The following is an 11,550-nucleotide window of genomic DNA, read 5'->3' on the forward strand; positions in this document are numbered from 1 at the left end:
AATAAAGCTAATTTACGTTATATCATCTACATGGTATATTTCAGAGTAGCCCATGTCAAGTTTGTAAAATATATTACTCTGACTTCAGGGAATACTACCAAGACATGTATTATATCTTCAGCACAAACAAAATGCTTTCGCCTGTGGTTTTACCCTCAGGCTCATCATTTGGAAAACTTACATGTATTAAAACCTCGTTTGTCTCATCAGAGATAAAGCTAAATCTTTGGTCTCATTTTATATTTCATAAATTAAATTTTCAACGGAGTTTATGCACTGAATGCTTTGAAACACCTTGTCATGATGTATGTACATAGCATCAACATAGCCCAGTAGTGTCATTTGATATCTTATAAAGGGACATTTTCATTAATTAACGTGTATGGGAATATGGATCTTCCGTCCAATGTACATACATTCACGTACATTCAAACATGTCTGTAAAATACAGGTCAAATTGTGTTACGTGATCATTTGGAATCCTCAGAAAGTGGTCTTAATAACCACAAAGCAGGTATTTTTTTTTACATTTGTGGCTGGCTGCTACGGTTTCAATGTGTGTGCATGTATATGCCCAAGGGAAAAATATACAATAAATTATTTTCACCAACATGCTGAAGAAATTTCAGAAGAACATTATTAAGCTTGCCTCAAGTTTAATGTGTAGTATTTTTTTAATATGGGAAAGGTGGTAAATGGGATTACAACAATGACTTATTAATGCTAATCATTTAGGCTAAAGGATATTAACTATAACATAGAACAAAACACACTCTTTCCCTACTCTTTATTGTCTGCCAGGCGTGCCCAGCTGAGGTAAAATAATTATCTATTTAGTCATGGAGTTCACAGGGGAGGTAACTGAGGAGCGAATCTAACACTAGTCCAGACTGGTTAACTCCCTTAGAAATATACCTTCTTTTGTTTTGCGTAGGGTAGGTAGATTCTGTGGTGTTGGACACTAGTGTTAACAGGTTAACTCCCTTCGAATTACACTCTGTGTTAGGTCTACACAGGGGAGATAACTGCTGAGTGAACTTACCACTCGAGACTGATTCACTCCCTTATAAAACCACTCTGTGATTGGTGTGCATAGGGGATATAACTGCTGAGTGAACTAAACACACAAGACTGGTTCACTCCCTAAAAATTCCACTCTGTGTTTGGAGTACTTAGGGGGAAAACTGATGAGTGAACTAAACACAAATTAAGGCTGGTTCACTCCCTTAAAATCTACTCTGTTTAGTATACACAGGGGAGATAACTGATGCATGAACTAAACACTACTCAAGACAGGTTCATTTCCTTAGAAATCTACTGTTTTTGGTGCACACAGGGGAGATAACTGATGTGTGAACTAATTACTACTAAAGACTGGTTCACTCCCTTAAAATCTACTCTGTTTAGTATACACAGGGGAGATAACTGATGAGTGAACTAAACACTACTCAAGACTGGTTCACTCCCTTAAAATCTACTCTGTTTGCTATACACAGGGGAGATAACTGATGAGTGAACTAAATACAACTCAAGACTGGTTCACTCCCTTAAAATCTACTCTGGTTAGTATACACAGGGGAGATAACTGATGAGTGACCTAAACACTACTCAAGACTGGTTCACTCCCTTAAAATCTACTCTGTTTGCTATACACAGGGGAGATAACTGATGAGTGAACTAAATACAACTCAAGACCGGTTATTCCCTTAAAATCTACTCTGGTTAGTATACGCAGGGGAGACTGATGAGTGAACTAAATACTACTCAAGACTGGTTCATTCCCTTAAAATCTACTCTGGTTAGTATACGCAGGGGAGATAACTAATGAGTGAACTAAATACTACTCAAGACTGGTTCACTCCCTTAAAATCTACTCTGGTTTGTATACGCAGGGGAGATAACTGATGAGTGAACTAAAATACAAGACTGTTCACTCCATTAAAATCTACTCTGTTTGCTATATACAGGGAGATAACCGGTTCACTCCTGGTTCACCCTTAAAATCTACTCTGGTTAGTATACACAGGGGAGATAACTACATGATGTGTGAACTAAATACTACTCAAGACTGGTTCATTCCCTTAGATAACTAAATCTACAAGACGGTTTTGGTGTACACAGGGGAGATCATGATGTGTGAACTAAATATACTCACGACTGTTCATCCCTTAGAAATCTACTGGTTTTGGTGTACACGGCCTACTTTACCTTTCGGCACTACTTCGGCCAGGTACGAATTGGTCCCTATGTGTCGTAGTGTAGCACTGCCTCCGAAAATCACTCGGGCATATTTTTCTATATTTTTTTGTAGGTTTCCAATTATTTAATGCGTATACATGCATTTACATATTATATATTTGTCCAAAACAAACATAACTACCATTCTTAATATCTACCGTACCGCTCACAAGACGTCAAATTCACAATTTGTGGACTTGCCGTATAAATTCCCTTCAGAAAGACGTTCATATGTATTATGTAAAAAAATAATGCCTCGATGAGAATTTGATATTTTATGTGGTTCAGTTTTATTGCCTAGTAGGTAAGCGATATCAAACAAGTACGATAAAAATGCAAACAAACGTTTTATAATGGTTTGCATAATCATTACTTTGCTCCATTAGCAGTAATAGGCACCAATTGTAGCTCTAAAGACGACACCATTTTCTGTCAAAAAGTCTTTTGAGCTACAATATTGCAGCTAAGGGGAGATAACTGATCATGATGTGTTAACTAAACACTACTCAAGACTGGTTCATTCCCTTAGAAATCTACTGGTTTTGGTGTACACAGGGAAGATAACTGATGAGTGAACTAAACACTACTCAACCCCTGGTTCACTCCAATTTCCATTGCAATTGATTTTAAAATGTATGATCCCTTCAGGGGATTTAGCAGCTGTGGGTGGTTAGATAAATAGATGGACAGATGGATAGACAGACACAGTCATAATTAACAGGCTCCTTCATCTCCGATTACGGGCCTTCATAGCAATTTATGTTTGTCTTCAGTAAAGCCTTAATTGGCAATAAAATCAAAGAAAAAAGTAACAAACCATTACATTTCACACTTCTTTATTCTAACTTCCATTTTTCTGAAACATTCAGCACACATCCTTTCATACCAATCATACTCAACCTCATTCACTAATCACTCACTAACAACTACAATCAAACATGACATAATATGACATTATATACACCGTGTAGGAAAAAAAATAAAGAAATAAACTTTTGAAATTTTGCTCTGATATAGAAAAGAAAATGAAATTTTTGTTGATGAAGTTAAGTAAATGGCATGTGGCTGAATTGAATAATTCTATCACTTCATGTAAAGCCTACAAAAACATGAAATTATATTAACTGCACCAATAGAATATTTGTCTTGATAGCCTCCAAATTTTTAAATGTTAGAGATTCTAAAGTCCATCTGTTCTTGCTGAATCCCCTATTCAGGAAGCACTTTTTTCCAGTTGTCTGTGGCAGATAAATAATGTCCGATGTTTAAATATTTCACTTTTATCTTGCATCAAACACAATCACTGAATCAATGTTAAGGAAAAACTGAATTGATAATGATTTGAATTATCATGATATTGACTCGGTATAAACTGTCCTCCTAAAATTCAGTTACATATGTTAACATTTGCTGACAATTTATCTAAGAAAACTATCGAAAAAAAAAATTAAAGAGTTAGAGAAGGTAAATAAGATGATAAATAATATATAGTTACTGATGTCTGTATTATAACCATTTACATATTTCTGGACTTAATGTATATTTGTAAAACTGCCATGTAATAGAACTTTTGGAGGGCAGTGTATACCAGGTAATAGGCTTCAACACACAATAATAGAAAGCAAAGGGGGGACTTAAAACATGAAAAATAGATTTCAAATTATTATTTTTGTCTTCAGAAAAATCAACTCACAGGGACCTGTTATGAATGTAAGATAATAAGATGGACTGTGGTAATTTTCATATACACAAAAGTGTATCTAACATTTATAACAAGTCCCTCTGATAAAAGTAAGATAAAGTTTAAGAATTAACAGGGCATCCAGTAGACCCTCAAAAATCTGTTAAGACTCAAAAATCTGTTAAGACTCTTGAGTTTGGGAGTATTTGCTCTATGTTTTGACCCTTCAGGTGTTTTATAATTAAAAAGTCAAAGAGTCAACTGGATGTCCTGATTAATACAAATTCCTTCATCAAAGACACTACATATATATGTTTACAAAAGAGAAGACCTTCAATAACAGAGGAAATAGTCAAGATAAAACGACATGGAGGGTTCCAATAAAGACAGGAAACCAATCAGGGATCTGGGAAAATGGGTAAGTAAGCAGCATAACACCATAGTTAAGGATACTCCTCTTTGTTCTTTTCTTGTACATAATTCTGTATCCACATTCTCTGCATCGGATAGGGTCACGAGCCTTGATCTCATTTTCTTGGTGGCATTCTGGAATGTAAAGACAAACCAATGAGTGAAATTATTTTTGAAATCAATCTGTATTACATTAATTTCAACTTTTGTTCTTCTCTTGTTAAGTATAAACTTCAATTGTGTTTCCAGATAATGCTTAGTCACATGACTAAAATACTGTATGGGATTTATAAACTGATCGGATGGATTTTTTTTCAAAATGTTTTGTAGCTTTAGCTGAAGTATACCGTACATACCTCCATACATCATCATCATCATCGTAATGTGGTATGTTCAGTTATATGTATTAAAATTTGTAAATTTCAAATTTGTGTGAATAATATTTTCACAAAACCACTATATATTAAGTCTCAGAAATGTGCCGCCATTCGGACTTAAACCCAAGACACCTGGACATACTGGTAAGTGGCTCTACCGGCTGACGTAAAGGGAAATACCCCCTACTGTGTATCTAGAAGGCGACTCTATTGCTATATATTTACAACTGAACCTGCTACACTACATATAAGTTATCACCTCCACAAATGTAGATCATTGTTGGTTGCTTTCCTGGGACAGCCGTTTTTGCAGTTTCATCCTTTGTTTGATCCATCTCGCCAATCTGTGAAAAATATTGAAAAAAAACATCAGTTAAATTACAAACATCTACAGGTATTGATTTTTTAGTAGTGTATATGTTTGTCTAATAAAATGAATGAATCCTTGATGTAAGCACAGGGCCATGTAAAGTTTCTATATGAAAAAAATAGCCAGAAATACATATAAAATATTGTAGCGAAAAACTGCGGGAGTTACGTGTAATTACGTATTCCCAGTAGATTGATTAAAGTAGAGTGGGTCGTCGAGTAAAACACAATTCAACGCCGTAATAATGATCCACGTGTATTCAGCAACAATAGCATTTACAGGATACAGTTACAGTTCACAGGATAACCACTCCGCTCTCTCTAGCATAGAAACGTGCACTTAAACAATAGTCCAAACCAGCTAACTCCTGAACTAACTCCATCATTCAAACCAGCAAACATACGAACTCCGTCATTTAACCCAGCTAACACCTGAACTCCGTCATTCAAACAAGCTAACACCTGAACTCCCCGAGCTTCAGTTTCGTGCCCCTTTATACCAAACATGCAGGAGCCCTGCAGGAGCGCTGCAGGAGCACCCCGCTCCTTTGCAGGAGCGGTGGGCTCTGGTTACCAAAATTGACAATAACACTAAAACATAACACTTGGAAAAACGATTAGCCACAAGTAAATGTTGACCATGTGTAATATAGATGTGGACACTGGCAGATTTTCCAGACCGATGTAGCCATTTGTTATAGATAATGGGGATGGGCGGCGATTAATACCTCTCAAATTGGGGGGCAATAAAATTGAGGGAGCCTCGCAGACGATAAGTGCCACGGCCGTAGATAATTCATTACTTCACGGATTAAGGGCCCAACGTGTCCCCCATCTAATTACCAGATGTCAACAGATAGATGCGCTATAGAAAAACGCTAAATAATGATGTAAAGACAAATACTACAGAATATAGAAAAACATAATAGAAAACATAGAAAAATAGTACAATATTTTATATGTATTTCTGGCTATTTTTTAAGACTAACTATACATGGCCCTGTGATGTAAGGTGCAAGTATTGGATTAATACCACGATGTTTTTAGCTTAATTATATAATGATACCCATTTAAATGATTTTTGCCAAATACTCTCGAGTCGATATTTGAGCACAGCATATGAAAGTAACGTTAGTACATATGTACACGACTTGTACTCAACATCTTTAAGGTAGCATCTACACCACAAGGTTATCTTCCTATAAAATACAGTGGATAAGAATATTGGATTATGATTTCGCGCATATTTTAGGCTATATGACATCCCTTACCGCATTAAATGGAACGATTCTTCTTACAAATCCTGTAGTAATCGCTCACATGTGAGAGTTTACAACCGGAAGTCTCGACACTACCTCTCGCGAGATATAAACACGGCCTTCGGATCTCTCTGGACTTATCGATATTTGTGAGCCAAAAGTCCAGAGACCTTGTGTCAGTTCAATGCTCGCATTTGATTGGTTCTACGGTTTTGGCGACCGATTTGAACAGAAAAATTTATGACAACAACACGAGAGGACGCTACTACGATTATTCCACGAATAAGACGAATCTGATCGATTCGACAACACATTGCCATATTTTTGAGTCCATGTTTCCCCATGAAGTGTTACGATTACCGATATATTTTGCAAATAATCTTTTTCGCTGAAGGTGAGTTTTTCGCCACTTCGAGTCTTTCAACTCCATTCATTTGTGCACTTGTCCTACATAAGCCCAACTTCCCGCTCGCTTGTGTCTAATAATTACGCAAATAACATAATTCCCAATATTCGCATGACACACTTTAATGGTAATTAACTAAAGAATAGCATTTTAAAAGACAAATTTATTACGAACTGCGCTTGATTTTGATTTCGATTTAAAATTAGGAGGGAATTTGACGTGTCCTAATAAAAAGCGCCCGCCCATCCTGGTTTGCCTCTCAGTCGCGATCGTCACACGCAAACGCGATCGGATCTCCAAATGGTACATGTATTTGATAAATTGTTATAATATTTTGTTGTGTGATATGATGATCATAACCTTCACATTGATTTTGATTTAAGACTATTTCATCATTCAAACCCATTATAAATGGTTATCTCTGGGTTTGAACTGAAGCCACATGCCATGATCAACAGTTAGCTTTATCATTTGAATGTGCACCTAATCTTCAGCAAATCATATTTAAATCAATGCATCATTTTTCTATCGGAGATTCTCTCCATATAACTTGATAACTATATAATATAAAATTTGATCTTCATTCAACACACTGTAGAACTATATGAACATGTATTGAAATTTGAAACATGGATGTTTGTCCTTGCTACTTTCAATTTTACTTCTTTTATCAAAATAATAAAATATATGAATTCCAGACATGCTTCTGCCTTCATGGTACTATTGTTTTGTTTGCTCAAATCAGTTTAGCTGCTTTATACTTTAGAAATACAATGATAGCATACATTGGAACATCAGTCAAGTTAAAATTTTTCTGAAATTAAATTTGATTGTACTAGTATAGGTATACATAAGCATTCATTCAAATTTTCCATTTTGTTGTTTTCAGCAAGATGTCTGGAATACCAGTAAAAACATTTTACCCACGAATACCCAACAAATCATGTGCAATATCAAACCTAGAGAAAAGACACCAAGCAGACATTGATCTGAGGTTCCGAACCCAGAGTGTTACTAGTACCCCTTACCATAAACTAAACTATGGTCATCATCATTCCTTATCCCCTGTGGATGACAGTGGGTACACGTCCATCACAAGTACTATTAATAATTCTGTTGATCAAGAATTTCAAACACCAATTTCTGGATTTTTCCAACATCCTGGTCGGCAGCTAGCCTTCACTCCACTCAGTCCGGTGCCTTGTGAGAGAACAATTGAATATCATCCATCTTTTTCTGAGGTCAGTAGTCGATTAGACATCCAACATGACAGAGACTGGGAAATTCCTGAGGACAAACCCAAGTTTGATCATTCCTACAGGACTACACCCCAGCACAGACTTAATTTTGATGAGGAAGATGATGAAAGTGATGGCTGTTTTGATGGTAAAAGTGTTTGTGACTCCCAAAAATCAAGTCTTGTGGAAGGTGTGGCAGAGAGAAGGGACATCAGTCAATATTGTGTTCCAGAAACGGAGCAAATGTTGACAAATCCACCATATTCTAGACTGAATTTTGAATGTGATAATGTTGAACAATGTGATTGCAAATGTAGTGAGGAACATTATTCCCCAAGCACTAGTCCAGCTCTCATTGCCTCTAGTCTTGCTGACCGTTTTAATGAAGTCCTGCAAAAATTCTCCCCTAAGGAGCCAGATCGATTGATTGGGCGAAAAATGGGACTACTTTGTGTGGACATTGTGTATGAATTGTCAATAAGAAACATTTCTGCTTTATCTGTGATAACCAATTATTTAGATCCGAAAGACCTTTGCAGGTTTGTATTTAAAAAATAACTACCGATATACTTTAAAGATGCTCCAAAGCCGACAGCGCATAAATGATGCCAATCATTTGAACAACAACTGATGTTTAATCATGTTTAAATATGTGTCTAAGATATATTTGGTTTTGGTACATGGTCAATCAGTACTTAATTCCATATAGACCATAGTGCCATGGTATTTTTTCGAGAAGCAATTGATTATTTTCAATCTTAAATTAAAAAAAGAAGCTGAAATTTTTCATTCCCTGTAATGGTGTAAAGTAAGTTATTTTTGTAACTGAAGAAAAATACTAATTCTTCTGCTCTTGTTTTTTGATAGAGAAAAAATACCATTCGTCAGCTGTGGAACATCTTTAAATTAACATTTATAAGTGGTATTTCATATATTGATTTTGGTTGAAAAAATAAAACTATTAATTACCACATTTCATGTAAAATTGATAATCTTAATTCAAATTGAATATTGAAAAAAATAATCTTATTTTCAATTATGATTTCAAACTTTCAATTAAGATTTTTGAAGAAAGGCCATTATAGTTTGAAGTTCATTCAGAATCAAAGTAATAAATCCCGACCAAGAAAGCAGGTATTCAAAAAAGCTTGAAATAATGCTCATTCACTTACAATTTTCGGCGTCTGCAATCCTGGGAGAAACAAAGACCAAAAATCCGCCAAGCAGGCACTTTGGAACACCTAAGCTAATTGAATAGCACAGATTAAACCTTGAATAATTGAAACAAGCAGATATCTACAATATAAGATACCTCCTCAAAATTCATAATTGCCCATACACATGAAAATATAAATATATACATATAAGATATCCTTTCCCTATATATGAACACAACATTCTTCATTTCTAAAGCAAATGAATTGAAACTATATCTTGCGATAAGCAATTCTAATATTAATAAAAAATGATATTGATATAAATGAAAAAGAAGTATTACAAACAAATAACTCACTCAAGTGATGAATACAGCTGATTTTGTGTCATATATGGGCTCCATTTGTGTAAAAGCAAATGAAAAGTTTGTAGATATTGAGCTCCCTGCCCACAGACATTGAAATACATTACGTATTTCAATTTAGAGAGCCGGCCAATTTTTTTCAAGGTATAATATTTTTTGCTAAGATCCAGGAAATATGGAGAATTCGCATGGCTGAATCACATAAAATCTATTAAAATAAAAAATCCTTATTGTGTCTAAATAGTTGGATAGGAGGATCTGACAAACACCCCTATTAGGGGTCATGTTCTGGTGACCAATACTTTGGAAATCGATGCCATTCAAATTAGCGCTCTGCGACGTACATCCTATTTATCCTGACTGGGGAAAAAATAGTGTTTGCAAAAGCTTGTCATAATTGTTTTCCGTGTACGTATCATCTAACCCCAAAGAGCACAAAGAAAATGTATACTAGATAAATGGAGTTTTCAAATTGATATGTGATAGTAAGGGTAGTTAAATGTGTTTGAGCTGAAGTACAGGTGGTATAAAGGTCATCTGAACATGACCCCTTTAGGAAGTTGTTATCAGATCCTCTATATGAATGGATTGTTTATAGCAAGGGATGTTTATTCTAATCGACGATTGAATCATAACATGTAACATCTACCCCGAAAGCCTGATATCACATAAATTTAAAATCAGCAAAAATTTACATTTTCCTGTTTTTTACATAACATTCATAACCGGTTTAAACAGTATATCATTAGACATCTTTATAAAAGTAAAAACCACTGGGGCTCCAACTTACAAAATACAGATATCATGTAAAAATAGAAAATACAATATGGCAGATGAATTTCAAAAATTAGATCTTGAGTTCAATAAATGGGTAATCATTTGTGTGAACTTCATATTAATATATGAACTCACATTGATAATCAAATACCAACACCAAAGTCTAGGGCAGAGATTCTAAAATTTTATATAAAAAAGTAGCTTTACTTATCAAATAACAATTCTGTAACAACCATATGAAAGGCACTTTATATAGTCTATGGCAGGATGATATAGTTATGAAAGCAATACCTTTCTAATAAATATTGACCAAAAAACGAACAACAACCAATGGATGAGTACAAGGTAGTTTTTTATAATTAAAACCCCTTTACCACCAAAAAAATACCATTTTAGTAAAAAAAACTATTTATCATATTGTGCATCATTATTATATGCAGGGGAGAATTAATTAAATGCAGACAGGGGAGACACTACTACAGCTAGATATTATAAAAAAAATCCAAAAAATTATAATGTAAGGCAGGGGAAAGTGCTCAAATATACTTTCATTCACTCTATTAAAAATAAAGCTTTATATTAATCAAGCAGTCTAGGTAATCACTGATTAAATTAGCACCTAAAACGTGACATGATTGGGCAAGATTGAAATGAAGAAAGTAAGTACGGCACAACCCCCATTTCCATGGTAGTGGGGGTGGCCAGAAAAAAAATTAATTATTCTGCTCTGAATTAATTCAACTGATGAGTCATTTTTTTTTACCTCTAGCATGTCATTCTGTGACAAAATAACAATGATAATAAGACCGATTCGAATGGCCTTACTCGATAGTAGGTAAAACAGAGAACCGTTAATCATCAATAAATAAAATAGAAGTATTAATTAATTCATTCCCTAAATAATAACATTTGAAATCTTCTGGGTCTAAGACTGGAACAGCCCATTATTAAATTTCAAGGGGTAAAGGAATAAATGCAAAAATATTCTTTGACCCTGTGCCATTAATTGAGTGTAAACAAGAGAGCCTCCCAGAGGGATCTTGACGTGAAACCAAAGATTGATTTAATGTCTGATAATTGTCAGATGGACCTAACTGACAATCATGGATCTTTTCTCTACTATTTCAAACTTCAAAATCCAAGATGGCCCATCTTGTTGACCAATATTCGGTTCAAAAATGCACCATGCACAACCTGGGGCCCAAGGAGAACCGTACATTTGGAATTTGAGATAACAGATCCTTAAAAGTAATTTTTTAGAGAAGAAGTGGTAAC

At 34.9% G+C, this 11,550-nt stretch overlaps 1 protein-coding gene across 1 annotated transcript; it reads left to right on the forward strand.

Moving 5' to 3' along the window:
* The first annotated feature begins 6,404 nt into the window (after nt 1–6,404).
* LOC138309159 (uncharacterized) lies at nt 6,405–8,585 on the forward strand. The gene is made up of 2 exons (XM_069250315.1): nt 6,405–6,729; nt 7,631–8,585. Exon 2 carries the CDS (start codon nt 7,635–7,637, stop codon nt 8,535–8,537), a length of 903 nt encoding a protein of 300 aa, XP_069106416.1. The 5' UTR covers nt 6,405–6,729; nt 7,631–7,634; the 3' UTR covers nt 8,538–8,585.
* The last annotated feature ends 2,965 nt before the right edge of the window (nt 8,586–11,550 follow it).

The sequence above is a fragment of the Argopecten irradians genome, chromosome 15, assembly GCF_041381155.1.
Source record: "Argopecten irradians isolate NY chromosome 15, Ai_NY, whole genome shotgun sequence".
Taxonomy (NCBI): domain Eukaryota; kingdom Metazoa; phylum Mollusca; class Bivalvia; order Pectinida; family Pectinidae; genus Argopecten; species Argopecten irradians.

Excerpts from the sequence above, each read along its gene's own strand:
- LOC138309159 (XM_069250315.1), top strand. The coding sequence starts at position 7,635 with ATGTCTGGAATACCAGTAAAAACATTTTACCCACGAATACCCAACAAA.